Genomic DNA, 19,083 nt, shown 5'->3' with positions numbered 1-19,083 from the left:
AACCAACCTAATAGTCAGTCCTACTAGGCCAAAAAGAAAAGTTGCTTCCCTATACCACTAAAGTTGCCTCTATAGCACACAAAGTTGCTCGAAAAAAAAAATTCATCGAAACCTACTCATATGGGATCTAGTTTTGAAGAACTCGTCGCGAGAAACCGGACGGTGAAAACGAATTTGAATTTTGATATTCTAATCAAAAGTTATAGGTTTTTAAATTTTTTGATCCCCTAATAAATGCAGTTGGGATAGTTATGCGCGCGCATTCGGCTTCCTTTTTTGGTTGTCCTGGCTAACGCGCGGGTGATCCTTCCTTATATGGGAGAGCGCTCGCTCCCGCGTATGAGCGCACGAGCGCCAGCGAGCCAGGTCCAAGATTCAAAGGATGGACTGGGAGGTATGCATGAATTGTACAACTTCGTTTCTAAAAAAAAATGTACAACTTTTTTTTAGGGAAAAAATGTACAATTTCGGGATCAGATACTGTGCTGTGTTAAAAAAAAAGACACCGAGTTATTACGACGCGTGCCTAAACCACGCGTCCCTGGACCGACTTACGACATCGAATCCGAGTCTTGAACCACGCGCACCTGAACCGACTTACGCGCCCCGGAACCGACTTACGACATGAGACGCGCTTTGAGAGAAAAAGGACGCCGAATCCGAGTCTTGAACGATGATGATTCGACTCCATATATTTCGTCAAAGCCTTGATCCAGCCGGTCTCGATCGCATTTGGCCGTCTCAATCGACTCAAGCTGCCAATCATGGACAGCATCGCCGCCGCCGCCGGCAACTGCCGCTGCAGCCGCGTCGTCTACGTCGGCAACATCCCCTTCAAAGCCGAGGAGAAGGAGGTCCGCGACGCCTGCGAGCTCATCGGCCCCGCCCTCTCCTTCAACCTCGCCGCCGACGCCGACACGGGGAAGCGCAAGGGCTACGCCTTCGTCGAGTACGCTGACGACGCCACGGCGCAGAGCGCGTGCCGCAACATGCACGGCCACCGGCTGCTCGACCGCGAGCTGCGGGTCGGCCTCGCCGAAAGGGCCGGCGCGGCGCGCCGGAGGCGCCGGGGAGACCACGAGCCCGTCGGGATGGAGGACGCCATCCACGCCGCATCCCTCGTCAACGACCGCGGGCGCCTCGCCGTCGTGTCCTCCGTCACGCGGCACCTGGCGGGCGCGTCCAGGCACGAGCTGCGGGAAGCTTTGGACACGTTCAAGAACTGCGGCCCCGAGAACTGCAAGGTACTCACGGAGTACGTCCCAGGGCTGGACATCGCCATGGAGATGGTGCAGCGCCTGCTCGACATGGCTGCAGCGGACGATGCTGCCGGCGAGGCAAAGAGGAAGAAGCGGGCGAGCGCCTGTCCGCCGCCGGACGATCACGGCGCCAAACTGATGAAGCTCGAAGACGGCGGGAAGGCTACGCCGGTGTTCGCTGGAGTTGCCTGCGTCTGAGAAGGAGAGATCGATGCCTCAGCAAGTGCGCCATCACAAGTTGCTTCCATGTACATGTACTAGATCAGGCGAAACAAAACAGTTTGTACTACAATTGTACTCCTATATATATACAAGTATGATAATGCAAAATTTACATATGACAATATTACTACTCCCTCTGTCCCAAAATATAAGAACGTTTTTAACACTACACTAGTGTCAAAAACGTTCTTATATTATGAGACGGAGGGAGTATTATATATTTGTTTCACAGATTCTTGGGTTTGCGTCAAAGTTACATTATCCCGCAAAAAAAAAGTTACATTCTTGTAAAAAAAGAGATGAACTTGGTTATTACACGAAAATGAAATCAAAATCCTTGGGCTGAGCTTCAAATCAGAGGGAGACTCAAGTTGAGTTCATGAAATCAAAAGTGGACTTAAACCAATTTTATAAAGTTCGCACTAACATTGCAAACCACAACAAATGAGTGCGAAAAATCACATTGATCTTAACCATAAAAAATCACCTACAAAATTGTAGGCATCAGTTCTGAAACCACACAAATAGACCAACATTCCCATCAGACAGAAATGCCATCAAAATCCAGCTAAAAACTCCCCAAAGAAACAAGGGTAAGACATCTAAATCTTTCCAGGGCAGAAGCAATCAATCAATATAATGCCCATGAATCAGAACTAGCGTATGGTTCCCTAGCTTCTACTGCTAATAATGCACAATTATTACAAGATACGCTTCCTAGGTTGCACAAGGCCGAGAACCGTTCCATCCGTTATATGTAACCTTCGAGGAGTGTCCAGATTTTCCCCGTAAATCAGGTGCTCGGGGGAGCTGAACTGGGTATCTTGAAATGCTTCTTTACATAGTGTGATGTCTGAATCATTTCTGTGGCATAGGAACCTCAGCAGGGTTTTGGAGTCATTTCCGAATTTGCTTTTGCCCCCTTGAATCAGGCTCGTCACGGGGATGGATCTGCTAGCGCTCGCGTCGTCTCCAGGGGGCGGCTCGGGCGCCCTAGCCGCCGTCGCCTCCAGGCCCTCCCTTCCCCCCTATTCTCCGCTGCCGGAGGAGGCCGGCAAGCGAAGCTCGCCCGGCGGACAGCGGACCTTCCTCCTCTCCTCGCGAGGGGATCCTCTGGCCGAAACGTGATGGCGAACCTGGTCGTCCGGCGTGGAGGCAGAGTGGGCATGATGGGGCGGCGGCCCGATCAGATTTCGGCGACGGTTGTGCCTCCACGGCTGCGGGGGCAGCATGGGGCCGGCCATGGCGGCTGGCGGCGGCGGATCTGGGCCCCCCACCCCGGATCGGTTCCCCTCCAGATGGTGTGGGCTCGGGCGCCGGCCTAGCGGCCCTGAGCGGCGGTGGGCGCGCTGTTGGGGAACGTTGCAGAAATTCAAAATTTTCTACGCATCACCAAGATCAATCTATGGAGTAATCTAGCAACGAGGGAAGGGGAGTGCATCTACATACCCTTGTAGATCACGAGCGGAAGCGTTCAAGCGAACGGGGTTGATGGAGTCGTACTCGTCGTGATCCAAATCACCGATGATCCTAGCGCCGAACGGACGGCACCTCTGCGTTCAACACACGTACGGAGCAGCGACGTCTCCTCCTTCTTGATCCAGCAAGGGGGGAGGAGAGGTTAATGGAGATCCAGCAGCACGACGGCTTGGTGGTGGAAGTAGCGGGATTCCAACAGGGCTTCGCCAAGCGCTGCGGGAGGAGGGAGATGTGTCACGGGAGGGAGAGGGAGGCGCCAGGGCTTAGGGTGTTGCTGCCCTCCCTCCCCCCACTATATATAGGGCCAAGGGAGAGGGGGGGGCGCAGCCTTGGCCCTTCCTCCAAGGAAGGGTGCGGCCAGGGAGGAGTCCTTCCCCCCAAGGCACCTCGGAGGTGCCTTCTCCCTTTAGGACTCTCCTTTTTTTCTTATCTCTTGGCGCATGGGCCTCTTGGGGCTGGTGCCCTTGGCCCATATAGGCCAAGGCGCACCCCCTACAGCCCATGTGCCCCCCCGGGGCTGGTGGACCCCCGGACCCCTTTCGGCACTCCCGGTACAATACCGATAATGCGCGAAACTTTTCCGGCGACCAAAATAAGACTTTCCATATATAAATCTTTACCTCCGGACCATTCCGGAACTCCTCGTGACGTCTGGGATCTCATCCGGGACTCCGAACAACTTTCGGGTTACCGCATACTAATATCTCTACAACCCTAGCGTCACCGAACCTTAAGTGTGTAGACCCTACGGGTTCGGGAGACACGCAGACATGACCGAGACGACTCTCCGGTGAATAACCAACAGCGGGATCTGGATACCCATGTTGGCTCCCACATGCTCCTCGATGATCTCATCGGATGAACCACGATGTTGAGGATTCAATCAATCCCGTATACAATTCCCTTTGTCTATCGGTATGTTACTTGCCCGAGATTCGATCGTCGGTATCCCGATACCTTGTTCAATCTCGTTACCGGCAAGTCTCTTTACTCGTTCCGTAACTCACATCATCCCGTGATCAACTCCTTGGTCACACTGTGCACATTATGATGATGTCCTACCGAGTGGGCCCAGAGATACCTCTCCGTTTACACGGAGTGACAAATCACAGTCTCGATTCGTGCCAACCCAACAGACACTTTCGGAGATACCTGTAGTGCACCTTTATAGTCACCCAGTTACGTTGTGACGTTTGGTACACCCAAAGCATTCCTACGGTATCCGGGAGTTGCACAATCTCATGGTCTAAGGAACTGATACTTGACATTAGAAAAGCTCTGAGCAAACAAACTACACGATCTTGTGCTAGGCTTAGGATTGGGTCTTGTCCATCACATCATTCTCCTAATGATGTGATCCCGTTATCAACGACATCCAATGTCCATGGTCAGGAAACCGTAACCATCTATTGATCAACGAGCTAGTCTCCTAGAGGCTTACTAGGGACATGGTGTTGTCTATGTATCCACACATGTATCTGAGTTTCCTATCAATACAATTCTAGCATGGATAATAAACGATTATCGTGAACAAGGAAATATAATAATAACCTATTTATTATTGCCTCTAGGGCATATTTCCAACAGTCTCCCACTTGCACTAGAGTCAATAATCCAGTCCACATCACCATGTGATTAACACTCATAGGTCACATCACCATGTGACCAACACCCAAGAGTTTACTAGAGTCAAAAATCTAGTTCACATCACCATGTGATTAACACTCAATGAGTTCTGGTTTGATCATGTTATGCTTGTGAGAGAGGTTATTAGTCAACGGGTCTGAACCTTTCAGATCCGTGTGTGCTTTACGAATATCTATGTCATCTTGTGGATGCTACCACACGCTACTTGGAGCCATTTCAAATAACTGCTCTACTATACGAATCCGGTTTACTACTCAGAGTCATCCGGATTAGTGTCAAAGTTCGCATCGACGTAACCCTTTACGACGAACTCCTTTTCACCTCCATAATCGAGAAAATTCCTTAGTCCACTAGATACTAAGGATAAGTTCACGATTTCCAAGACAGGATTACGCATTACTCTGAAGTAGTACGCATCCTCGTCGTCCTACGAGGTTTGGTAGTGACTTGATCCGAAGTTTCATGATCACTATCATAAGCTTCCACTTCAATTGATGTAGGTGCCACAGGAACAACTTCCAGTGCCCTGCTACACACTAGTTGAAGTGACGGTTCAATAACCCTATCAAGTCTCCACCATCCTCCCACTCAATTCTTTCGAGAGAAACTTTTCCTCGAGAAAGGACTCGCTTCTAGAAGCAATTACTTTTGCTTCCAGATCTGAAATAGGAGGTATACCCAACTGTTTTTGGGTATTCTATGAAGATGCATTTATCCGCTTTGGGTTCGAGCTTATTAGCCTAAAACTTTTTCACATAAGCGTCGCAGCCCCAAACTTTTAAGAAACGACAAATTAGGTTTCTCTAAACGGTGTCGTCTGAACGGAATTGCGTGGTGCCCCTTTTAAAGTGAATGCGGTTATCTCTAATGCCTAACCCATAAACGATAGTGGTAATTCGATAAGAGACATCATGGTATGCACCATATCCAATAGGGTGCAGTTATGATGTTCGGACACACCATCACACTATGGTGTTCCACGCGGTATTAATTGTGAAACACTTTCCACAATGTCTTAATTGTGTGCTAAACTCGTAACTCAGATATCTCTATGATCATATCATAGACATTTTATCCTCTTGTCACGACGATCTTCAACTTCACTCTGAAATTACTTGAACCTTTCAATAATTCAGACTTGTGTTTCATCAAGTAAATATTCTCAGCATCTACTCAAATCATCTGTGAAGTAAGAACATAGCGATATCCACTGCATGCCTCAGCATTCATTGGACTGCATACATCAAAATGTATTACTTCCAATAAATTGCTCTCTTGTTCCATCTTACTGAAAACGAGGCCTTTCAGTCATCTTGCCCATGTGGTATGATTTGCATGTCTCAAGTGATTCAAAATCAAGTGAGTACAAACGATCCATCTGCATGGAGTTTCTTCATGCATATATACCAATAGACATGGTTCGCATGTCTCAATCTTTTCAAAAACGAGTGAGTCCAAAGATCCATCTACATGGAGCTTCTTCATGCGTTCTACACCAATATGACTCAAGTGGCAGTGCCACAAGTATGTGGTACTATCATTACTATTTTATATCTTTTTGGCACGAACATGTGTATCACTGCGATCGAGATTCATTTTAGGTGCAAGACCATTGAAGGTATTATTCAAATAAACAGAGTAACCATTATTCTCCTTAAATGAATAACCATATTGCGATAAACATAATCCAATCATGTTTATGCTCAACGCAAACACCAATCTCGATGGTAGAGAGAGCATGCGATGCTTGATCACATCAACCTTGGAAACACTTCCAACACACATCGTCATCTCACCTTTAGCTAGTCTCCATTTATTCCGCAGCTTTTATTTCGAGTTACTAACACTTAGCAACTGAACCGGTATCTAATACCCTGGTGCTGCTAGGAGTAAAGTACACATTCATATAATGTATATCCAATATACTTCTGTCGACCTTGCCTGCCTTCTCATCTACCAAGTATCTAGGGTAGTTCCGCTTCAGTGACCGTTCCTCTCATTACAGAAGCACTTAGTCTCGGGTTTGGGTTCAACCTTGGGATTCTTCACTAGAGCAGCAAACGACTTGCTGTTTCATGAAGTATCCCTTTTGCCCTTGCCCTTCTAGAAACTAGTGGTTTTACTAACCATCAACAATTGATGCTCCTTCTTGATTTCTACTTTCGCGGTGTCAAACATCGCGAGTTCCTCAAGGATCATCATAACTGTCCCTGATATGTTATAGTTCATCACAAAGCTCTACTAGCTTGGTGGCAGTGACTATGGAGAACTATCACTATCTCATCTGGGAGATTAACTCCCACTCGATTCAAGCGATTGTGGTACTCAGACAATCTGAGCACATGCTCAACGATTGAGCCTTTCTCCCTTAGTTTGCAGGCTTAAGAAACTTGTCAGAGGTCTCATACCTCTTGACGTGGGCACTAGTCTGAAATCCCAATTTCAGTCTTCGGAACATCTCACATGTTCTGCGACGTTTCAAAAACGTCTCTGGTGCCACAATTCTAAACCGTTAGCATTACGCACTGAACTATCACGTAGTCATCAAAACGTGTATGTCAGATGTTCCGTAACATCTACAGACGACGCTGAGGTTCAGCACACCGAGCAGTGCATTAAGGACATAAGCCTTCTGTGCAGCAATGAGGACAATCCTCAGTTTACGGACCCAGTCCGCATAATTGCTACTACCAACTTTCAACTAAATTTTCTCTAGGAACGTATCTTAACCAGTAGAACTAAAGCGCAAGATATGACATAATTTGCAAAGACCTTTTGACTATGTTCATGATAATGAAGTTCATCTGATTATTGAACTCCCACTCAGATAGACATCCCTCTAGTTATCTAAGTGATACATGATCCGAGTCATACTAGGCCGTGTCCGATCATCACGTGAGATGGACTAGTCATCATCGGTGAACATCTCCATGTTGATCGTATCTGCTATACGACTCATGTTCGACCTTTCGGTCTCTTGTGTTCCGAGGCCATGTCTGTACATGCTAGGCTCGTCAAGTCAACCTAAGTGTTTCGCATGTGTTCCGAGGCCATGTCTGTACATGCTAGGCTCGTCAACACCCGTTGTATTCGAACGTTAGAATCTATCACAGCCGATCATCACGTGGTGCTTCGAAACAACAAACCTTCGCAACGGTGCACAGTTAGGGGGAACACGTCTCTTGAAATTTTTAGTGAGGGATCATCTTATTTATGCTACCGTCGTTCTAAGCAAATAAGATGTATAACATGATAAACATCACATGCAATCAAATAGTGACATGATATGGCCAATATCATTTTGCTCCTTTGATCTCCATCTTCGGGGCACCATGATCATCTTTGTCACCGGCATGACACCATGATCTCCATCATCATGATCTCCATCATTGTGTCTTCATGAAGTTGTCACGCCAACGATTACTTCTACTTCTATGGCTAACGCGCTTAGCAATAAAGTAAAGTAATTTACATGGCGTTATTCAATGACACGCAGGTCATACAAAAATAAAGACAACTCCTATGGCTCCTGCCGGTTGTCATACTCATCGACATGCAAGTCGTGATCCCTATTACAAGAATATGATCAATCTCATACATCACATATATCATTCATCATATCTTCTGGCCATATCACATCACATAGCACATGCTGCAAAAACAAGTTAGACGTCCTCTAATTGTTGTTGCAAGTTTTTTTTATGTGGCTTGTATAGGTTTCTAGCAAGAACGTTTCTTACCTACGTAAAACCACAACGTGATATGCCAATTTCTATTTACCCTTCATAAGGACCCTTTTCATCGAATCCGTTCCGACTAAAGTGGGAGAGACAGACACCCGCTAGCCACCTTATGCAACTAGTGCATGTCAGTCGGTGGAACCAGTCTCACGTAAGCGTACGTGTAAGGTCGGTCCGGGCCGCTTCATCCCACAATGCCGCCGAAACAAGATAAGACTAGTAGCGGCAAGAAGAATTGGCAACATCGACGCCCACAACTACTTTGTGTTCTACTCGTGCATAGAAACTACGCATAGACCTAGCTCATGATGCCACTGTTGGGGAACGTAGCAGAAATTCAAAATTTTCTACGCATCACCAAGATCAATCTATGGAGTAATCTAGCAACGAGGGAAGGGGAGTGCATCTACATACCCTTGTAGATCACGAGCGGAAGCGTTCAAGCGAACGGGGTTGATGGAGTCGTACTCGTCGTGATCCAAATCACCGATGATCCTAGCGCCGAACGGACGGCACCTCCGCGTTCAACACACGTACGGAGCAGCGACGTCTCCTCCTTCTTGATCCAGCAAGGGGGGAGGAGAGGTTAATGGAGATCCAGCAGCACGACGGCGTGGTGGTGGAAGTAGCGGGATTCCAACAGGGCTTCGCCAAGCGCTGCGGGAGGAGGGAGATGTGTCACGGGAGGGAGAGGGAGGCGCCAGGGCTTAGGGTGTTGCTGCCCTCCCTCCCCCCACTATATATAGGGCCAAGGGAGAGGGGGGCGCAGCCTTGGCCCTTCCTCCAAGGAAGGGTGCGGCCAGGGAGGAGTCCTTCCCCCCCAAGGCACCTCGGAGGTGCCTTCTCCCTTTAGGACTCTCCTTTTTTTCTTATCTCTTGGCGCATGGGCCTCTTGGGGCTGGTGCCCTTGGCCCATATAGGCCAAGGCGCACCCCCTACAGCCCATGTGCCCCCCCGGGGCTGGTGGACCCCCTTGGTGGACCCCCGGACCCCTTTCGGCACTCCCGGTACAATACCGATAATGCGCGAAACTTTTCCGGCGACCAAAATAAGACTTCCCATATATAAATCTTTACCTCCGGACCATTCCGGAACTCCTCGTGACATCCGGGATCTCATCCGGGACTCCGAACAACTTTCGGGTTACCGCATACTAATATCTCTACAACCCTAGCGTCACAGAACCTTAAGTGTGTAGACCCTACGGGTTCGGGAGACACGCAGACATGACCGAGACGACTCTCCGGTGAATAACCAACAGCGGGATCTGGATACCCATGTTGGCTCCCACATGCTCCTCGATGATCTCATCGGATGAACCACGATGTTGAGGATTCAATCAATCCCGTATACAATTCCCTTTGTCTATCGGTATGTTACTTGCCCGAGATTCGATCGTCGGTATCCCGATACCTTGTTCAATCTCGTTACCGGCAAGTCTCTTTACTCGTTCCGTAACTCACATCATCCTGTGATCAACTCCTTGGTCACACTGTGCACATTATGATGATGTCCTACCGAGTGGGCCCAGAGATAACTCTCCGTTTACACGGAGTGACAAATCCCAGTCTCGATTCGTGCCAACCCAACAGACACTTTCGGAGATACCTGTAGTGCACCTTTATAGTCACCCAGTTACGTTGTGACGTTTGGTACACCCAAAGCATTCCTACGGTATCCGGGAGTTGCACAATCTCATGGTCTAAGGAACTGATACTTGACATTAGAAAAGCTCTGAGCAAACGAACTACACGATCTTGTGCTAGGCTTAGGATTGGGTCTTGTCCATCACATCATTCTCCTAATGATGTGATCCCGTTATCAACGACATCCAATGTCCATGGTCAGGAAACCGTAACCATCTATTGATCAATGAGCTAGTCTCCTAGAGGCTTACTAGGGACATGGTGTTGTCTATGTATCCACACATGTATCTGAGTTTCCTATCAATACAATTCTAGCATGGATAATAAACGATTATCGTGAACAAGGAAATATAATAATAACCTATTTATTATTGCCTCTAGGGCATATTTCCAACACGCGCGCCGAGGTTGCCCCCACTCACCGGCGTGGTTGGGGGTGGCCAAAGGTGTGTGTGCGTGAGGCCAGCATCGTTCGGAGTCAGCTCTGACGTGCGCGGCGTTGGGAATTTGGCAGGCGGCGACCGGCTGTGAATCCTGGTAGCGTCATCTCCGACTCGATCAGCTCCGGTTCGTGCTAGTTCCAATACGTAACCGGTGCTGGCTAGACGGATCTAGCGGGTGGGCATGGATCCGGGGGAAACTCCAGGCCGACGTGGCGGCCGCACCAAAGTCGACGCCCTTGGCGCCGTTTCCCTTCCTGGAGGCTTCGGTATGGATCCTACGCCACCACCACTGCCATGAGCGCAGGCGAAAGCCTCTGTTCCTCTGTTTGGGCGACGATGGAACTTTGGTGTCGTGTTCCTTCCTGAAGGCGTCGGCCGAGGACTGCTCAGGGTGGTGGAGTTGCTGGTAGTTTGGAGTCGATGCGAGATGGCATGTAGGTGGAGCGGTGTGGCATCAACAGTATCATCGACGGTGGGTCTCGGTGGCATGGCGCAGTGATGACTCGGCGCCCGATGCGCGGAGATGGACTCGCGCAGGAGGAGGAAGCTGTCTGGCGGCATGGTGGCGTCGACGGCAGCTAGACCGTGCAAGGTAGATGCAGCAGTACAACTCTGAAGATGGATTGGTGGCAGGTGGCTGCGGCGGCCTCATACCCGGCAGGCGTCCTGGTTGAGGAGTGCGCCGGACCGGTTGGTGCCCCATACCCGACAGGCGTCCTGGATGGGACCTCTGGTCTTACATGTTAGGTTTGGCTGCGAGGTCTGTTTGGTATTAGGCCCAGACTATCAGCATCCCTTCATCATTTGGATAGGATTAGCGACAGATGTTGCGTAGACGGTGGCTTTAGTCTTGTTGTTGTATTACTTTGTAATGTCTTGTGTGAACAATTAATAAAGTGGCTGCATGCATCGTCCAGATGCAGAGGCCGGGGGTCCTCCTCCATTTCTAAAAAAGTAAGTTCGCGCAGATCATCAATAAGCACACGGGTCTGGGATAAGAAATGACATCTAGTCATTTACGAATATGATTACAGCAAAATGCTACTCGATTTCCTATACTACAGCATCCCCAGTCCCAAGTCTTGACAACTCGACAGCGCACTGTTGAGCAAGTCTAAACAACTCGACAATAAAATGGCCCCAAACACCCGGGCTGTCCGGCACCCCTCATATCCAGCCCAAATCTAGGGCGGATATGGGGGTGATACGTCTCCAACGTATCTATAATTTTTTATTGTTTCATGCTATTATATTATCCATCTTGGATGTTTTATATGCATTTATATGCTATTTTATATTATTTTGGGTACTAACCTATTAACCAAGAGCCCAGTGTTAGTTTCTGTTTTACTTGTTTTTTAGTTTTACAGAAAAGGAATATCAAACGGAGTCCAAACGACCTAAAAATTTAAGGTGATTTTTTATGGACCAGAAGAAGCCCACGAAGCATTGGAGATGGACCAGAGGAGTCCCGAGGCAGCCATAAGGGTGGAGGGCGCACCCCCTAGGGCGCGCCCCCTGCCTTGCCGCTGCCCAGTGGACCCCGCTGATGTGAGACTCACGCCAAAAATTCCTATAAATCCCGAAACCCCCAGAAAGAAACCTAGATCGGGAGTTCCGCCGCTGTAAGCCACTGTAGCCACGAAAAATCAATCGGGAGCCTGTTCTGGCACCCTGCCGGAAGGGGAATCCATCACCGGTGGCCATCTTCATCATCCCGGCGGTCTCCATGACGAGGGAGGAGTAGTTCACCTTCGCGGCTGAGGGTATGTACTAGTAGCTATGTGTTGGATCTCTCTCTCTCTCTCTCTCTCGTGTTCTTGATTTGGCACGATCTTGATGTACCGCGAGCTTTGTTACTATAGTTGAATCATATGGTGTTTCTCCCCCTCTACCTTCTTGTGATGAATTGAGTTTTACCTTTGAGGTTTCATTATTATCGGATTGAATACTATTATGGATTTGAGAACACTTGATGTATGTCTTGCGTGGGATACCCGTGGTGACAATGGGGTGTTCTATTGATTCACTTGATGTATGTTTTGGCACTCAACTCGCGGATTCCCGAGGTGACATTGGGTAATCTATGTATAGGGGTTGATGCACGTTTTCGTCCTTGTTTCTCCGGTAGGAATTTTGGGACACCCTTTGAGGTTCTTTGTGTTGGATTGAATATTATGAATCTGAAGTTGTTTGATGCATATCGTATAATTGACCCACAGATACTTGTGGTGACATTGGAGTATCTAGGTGACATTAGGGTTGATTGATGTGTGTCATATGGTGTTATTTTACTACGAACTCTAGGGTTGTTTGTGACACTTATAGGAATAGCTCAATAGATTGATCGGAAAGAATAACTTTGAGGTGGTTTCGTACCCTACAAGCAATTTCATCTTATGTTCTCTGCGATAGGAACTTTGGAGTGACTCTTTGTGGTACGTTGAGGGATTGCCATATGATCTAATTATGTTATCATTGTTGAGAGAACTTGCACTAGTGAAAGTATGAACCCTAGGCCTTGTTTTCAAGCATTGCAATACCATTTTTGCTCACTTTTGTTACTTTCTCCCTTGCTGTTTTTATATTTTCAGATTACAAAAACCTATATCTACCATCCATATTATACTTGTATCACCATCTCTTCGCCGAACTAGTGCAGCTATACAATTTACCATTGTATTGGTTGTGTTGGGGACACAAGAGACTCTTTGTTATTTGGTTGCAGGGTTGTTTGAGAGAGACCATCTTCATCCTACGCCTCCCACATATTGATAAACCTTAGGTCATCCACTTGAGGGAAATTTGCTACTGTCCTACAAAACTCTGCGCTTGGAGGCCCAACACAAGTCTACAAGAAGAAGGTTGCATAGTAGACATCAAGCTCTTTTCTGGCGCCGTTGCCGGGGAGGTGAGTGCTTGAAGGTATATCTTTAGATCTTGCAATTGAATCTTTTAGGTTCTTGTTTTATCACTAGTTTAGTCTATAAAATAAAGCTACAAAAAAATGAATTAAGGTTGCCTCATATGCTTCATCTTTTTAATGTCTTTCGTGAAAATGATGGAAAGGAAAATTGTGCTCAAGTGTTAGAAGAAGAAGTCAATAAAATGTTTGGCTCTAAATCGTTGAATGATAAACATGATTGCAATGTTGTTAGTGTGCTTGCTATGAATATTCGTGATACTAATGATGATTACACTAGTCATGATAAAGAAGTTTCTTATAAGCATGTCAATTTTTGTGGAGTGAATAAAGTTTGTGAAGACATGCCTTATAGGGATGATAGATATTGTAAGAAGCATAAACATGATGAAACCAATCGATGGCTTAAGGAGATAGATAAATTAGCTACAAAATTATGCTCTCTTCATCCCATTACTTGTGAACTTTGCAATAGAGTTGGCCATCTTAATTTTTAATGCATACTTTTTCATGATCGAATCGTGACCAAATATTGCAATAACTTGATCACCCTTGAACTCTATAATGAACTCTATTTATTTTTGGGGTGTGAAGAATTGTCACATAAAAATAATTGGTTTGAAGCATTCATATTCACCGACCATGCTGAAACTACTCTTAAAGAAATCTATATGTTTTTCGTGGTAAATTGCAATGAGAATGCTTATATTGCCAACTATAGAAAGATAAGAAAACCATTACAATATAAAAGAAATACTAATGAAGGGTTAAAGCTCTCCACTTTCCCTCCTATTGTCTCTCGTGAAACAGGTTTACGAGAATGAGCTTCCTATGCAACCAATCTCATCAATAAGGAGCTCCAAAAAGTTGATTAAACCCACACATGATGTGGAGAAGAAAAAGAAAAGACAGAGAAGAAAAGGTAAAAAGGTATCTCTCCCAAATGATGTTGCTCCTATTATTGTTATACCTCATGAGAGTGAATCAAAAATAAATGTGGAAGATGGTATACTTGATGATGATATTGATTCTTTGCCTTATGGTACAACGTCCGAAGAAGCTATTGAGGATGATTTTGTTATGCCTATTTCTCATTGTGATGATTATGATTGGGAAAGTAATGATACCTGTTATAATCTTGAGAATCTTTTTGGCACCAACTTAGAAAATTGTGATAATAATAATTGCTATACTATTGGTGTTATTGATAATGATGAGAGTGATTATGCCTATAATATGCAAAGCCACAAGCTTGGGGATACTATGTTTGATGAGAATGACATGTTTGAGAATTTATTTGCTGCAATTAATGTTTGTCCCAAGCTTGGGGATGCTATGTTTAATGAAGATGATATTTTTAGTCCCCCAAGTTTTGATGTGCAAATTTATTGTGATGATAGCATGCCTCCTATCTATGATGATTGCAATATTGATAAAAGTGGATTTGAAGAGGTCATGACTTTATTTAGTAATGATTCCACTATCTTGGAAGAGGTTTCGATTGATTATGGTGAGAACAAAGTTGCTACTTACGATGATTATTGTGATGATACTTATGTTATAAAAAGTAGTGATAATTATTGTCATAATTTTGAATATCCTTTTACTGAACATTACTCTTTTAATGTGGAAACAATTTATAGTATTCAAGTTTCATATGATGCTCCCACTACTATTCATGAGAATAAATTTGTTTATGTGAAGAGTAGTAAAATTTCTATGCTTGTAGATCATGAAAAGAATGATTTATGTGATGGTTATATTGTTGAATTCATTCATGATGCTACTGAAAATTATTATGAGAGAGGAAAATATGATTCTACATATTGCATTAGTATCAAGTTTCCTCTTTATGTGTTGAAAATCTTGAAGTTATGCTTGTTTTGCCTTCCAATGCTAGTTGATTCTTGTTCCATAAATTGTTTGCTCACAAAATCCCTATGCATAGGAAGTGGGTTATACTTAAATGTGCTTGTCATATGCTTCATGATGCTCCCATTATGTTTCAATTCTTATCTTTTATGTGAGCATCATTGAAATCATCATGCCTAGCTAGAAAGACATTAAAGAAAAGCGCTTGTTAGGAGACAACCCAACATTTACCCCTACTGTTTTTGTGTGTCCACATGATTAAGCTATTGTAGTAATCATTTTTTATAGCTTTTTTTTCAATGAAGTGCCAAGTAAATCCTTTGGGATAGTGTGGATGATAGTTGACTTGATTCTGTGCAAAAACAGAAACTTTTGCGTCCAGTATCAGAATTTATAAAAATCACTAGAACGTGATAAAATCCTGAATTTTTGACACATGACTGATATACAAATTGCCTATATTGTCCTAATTTTTCAAAAAATTGGAGTTACAGAAGTATACGAAGTTTCCAGATTACTACAAATTGTTTTGTTTTTGACAGATTCTGTTTTCATTGTGTTGTTTGCTTATTTTGATGAATCTATGGGTAGTATCGGAGGGTATGAACCATGGAGAAGTTGGAATACAGTAGATATAACACCAATATAAATTTAGAATGAGTTCACAATAGTACCTAAGTGGTGATTTGTTTTATTATACTAACAGAGCTTATGAGTTTTTTGTTGAGTTTTGTGTTGTGAAGTTTTCAGGTTTTGGGTAAAGATTTGATGGACTATGGAATAAGGAGTGGCAAGAGCCTAAGCTTGGGGATGCCCAAGGAACCCCAAGGTAATATTCAAGGACAACCAAGCATCTAAGCTTGGGGATTACCCAGATGGCATCCCCTCTTTCGTCTTCAAACCATCGGTAAATTTACTTGAGGCTATATTTTTATTCACCGCATGATATGTGTTTTTCTTGGAGCGTCTTGTATGATGCGAGTCTTTGCTTTTTAGTTTGCCACAATCTTCCTTGCTGTACACACCTTTCGAGAGGGACACACATTAATCCTGAATTTATTAGAATACCCTATGTGCTTCACTTATATCTTTTGAGCTGGGTAGTTGCTCTAGTGCTTCACTTATATTTTTTAGAGCACGGCGGTGGTTTTATTTTATAAAAATTGTTGAACTATCTTGCTTCACTTATATTATTTTAAGAGTCTCTCTAAACAACATGGCGATTTGCTTAGGTTATGGTCCTAATATGATGGGCATCCAAGAGGGATATAATAAAAACTTTCATACTAAGTGCATTTAATACTATGAGATGTTTGATTCCTTATGATTGTTTTGAGATATAAAGATGGTAATATTAGAATCATGCTAGTGAGTAATTGTGGATTGGTAAAATACTTGTGTTAAAGTTTGTGATTCCCGTAGCATGCACTTATGGTGAACCGTTATGTGATGAAGTCGGAGCATGATATATTTATTAATTGTCTTCCTTATGAGTGGCGGTCGGGGACGAGTGATGGTCTTTTCCTACCAATCTATCCCCCTAGGAGCATGCGTGTAGTACTTTGTTTTGATAGCTAATAGACTTTTGCAATAAGTATGTGAGTTCTTTATGACTAATGTTGAATCCATGGATTATACGCACTCTCACCCTTCCCACCATTGCTAGCCTCTCTAGTACCGCACAACTTTCTTCGGTGCATTAAACCCACCATATACCCTTCCTCAAAACAGCCACCATACCTACCTATTATGGCATTTCCATAGCCATTCTGAGATATATTGCCATGCAACTTCCACTGTTCCGTTTATTATGACACGCTTCATTATTGTCATATTGCTTTGCATGATCATGTAGTTGACATCGTATTTGTGGCAAAGCCACCATTCATATTTTTTATACATGTCACTCTTGAGTCAGTGCGCATCCCGGTACACTGCCGGAGGCATTCATATAGAGTCATATATTTGTTCTAGTATTGAGTTGTAAAGTAAATAAAAGTGTGATGATCATCATTATTTGAGCATTGTCCCATGTGAGGAAAGGATGATGGAGACTATGATTCCCCCACAAGTCGGGATGAGACTCCGGATGAAAAAATAAAAAAAATAAAAAAGTGGCCAAAGAGCCCAAAATAAATAAATAAAAAATAATGAGAGAAAAGAGAGAAGGGGCGATGCTACTATCCTTTTTCCACACTTGTGCTTCAAAGTAGCACCATGATCTTCATGATAGAGAGGCTCCTATGTTGTCACTTTCATATACTAGTGGGAAATGTCCATTATAGAACTTGGCTTGTATATTCCAATGATGGGCTTCCTCAAATTGCCCTAGGTCTTCATGAGCAAGTGAGTTAGATGCACACCCACTTAATTTCTTCTTGAGCTTTCATACACTTATAGCTCTAGTGCATCCGTTGCATGGCAATCCCTACTCACTCGCATTCATATCTATTTATGGGCATCTCCATAGCCCATTGATACGCCTAGTTGATGTGAGACTATCTCCTTCTTTTTGTCTTCTCCACAAGCACCATATTCTATTCCACCTATAGTGCTATATCCATAGCTCACGCTCATGTATTGCGTGAACGTTGAAAAAATTGAGAACATCAAAAGTTTGAAACAATTGCTTGGCTTGTCATCGGGGTTGTGCATGATTTAATACTTTGTGTGATGAAGATGGAGCATTGATACGTCTCCAACGTATCTACTTTTTCTAACGCTTTTTGTCGGTGTCAAAACCGGCAGATCTCGGGTAGGGGGTCCCGAGTTGTGCGTCTGAGGATCAATGGTAACAAGGGACGATGGAGACACAATGTTTACCCAGGTTCGGGACCTCTTAAAGGAGGTAAAACCCTACGTCCTACTTGATTATATTCAACGAGTATAGGGGTTACAAGAGTTGATCTACCTCGAGATCGTAATAGATAAACCTTAGTTGTCTAGCCTATGAGAATTCTGATGATCTCTATGGACTAAACCCTCTGGTTTATATACACACCGGAGGGGCCAAGGGTTATATAGAGTCGGTTTGCAGGGGAAGGAAATAACATATCCGGACATCAAACTTGCCATCCACGCATATAAGAGTCCTACCCGGAGACGGGGGAAAAGTCTTCTGCTTTTATCTTCACGGCCCATTAGTCCGTCCCATATCAAATAGTCCGGACACCCGAGGACTGTTGGGGAACGTAGTAATTTCAAAAAAATTCCTACGCACACACAGGATCATGGTGACGCATAGCAACGAGAGGGGAGAGTGTGTCCACGTACCCTCGTAGACCGAAAGCGGAAGCGTTAGCACAACGCGGTTGATGTAGTCGTACGTCTTCACGATCCGACCGATCCAATTACTGAACGCACGACACCTCTGAGTTCAGCACACGTTCAGCTCGATGACGTCCCGCGAGCTCTGATCCAGCAAAGCTTCGCCGGAGAGTTTCGTCAGCACGACGGCGTGATGACGGTGATGATGATGCTATCGACGCAGGGCTTCGCCTAAGCACCGCTACGATATGATCGAGGTGGATTATGGTGGAGGGGGGCACCGCACACGGCTGGGAGAGATCAACAGATCAACTTGTGTGTTTAGAGGTGCCCCCCTTCCCTCGTATATAAAGGAGCAAGGGGGAGGCCGGCCGGCCCTTGTAGGGCGCGCCAGGAGGAGGAGTCCTCCTCCTAGTAGGAGTAGGACTCCCCTCTTTCCTACTCCTACTAGGAGGGGGAAAGGAAGGGGGAGAGGGAGAAGGAAACGGCGCCGCCCCCTCTCCTAGTCCAATTCGGACCAGAGGGGGTGGGGCGCGCGGCCTGCCCTAGGCCAGCCCTCTCTCTCCACTAAGGCCCATAAGGCCC

The 19,083-nt window shown here is 45.3% G+C and overlaps 1 protein-coding gene across 1 annotated transcript; it reads left to right on the top strand.

Moving 5' to 3' along the window:
• The first annotated feature begins 649 nt into the window (after positions 1-649).
• LOC123049138 (cleavage stimulating factor 64-like) lies at positions 650-1,595 on the top strand. The gene has a single exon (XM_044472126.1). The coding sequence runs from the start codon at positions 765-767 to the stop codon at positions 1,455-1,457; it is 693 nt and encodes a 230-aa protein (XP_044328061.1). The 5' UTR covers positions 650-764; the 3' UTR covers positions 1,458-1,595.
• Positions 1,596-19,083: the final 17,488 nt, after the last annotated feature.

Source organism: Triticum aestivum, chromosome 2D (genome assembly GCF_018294505.1).
Source record: "Triticum aestivum cultivar Chinese Spring chromosome 2D, IWGSC CS RefSeq v2.1, whole genome shotgun sequence".
In the NCBI taxonomy this organism is placed as follows: domain Eukaryota; kingdom Viridiplantae; phylum Streptophyta; class Magnoliopsida; order Poales; family Poaceae; genus Triticum; species Triticum aestivum.
This window is presented reverse-complemented; position numbering and strand designations above follow the sequence as displayed.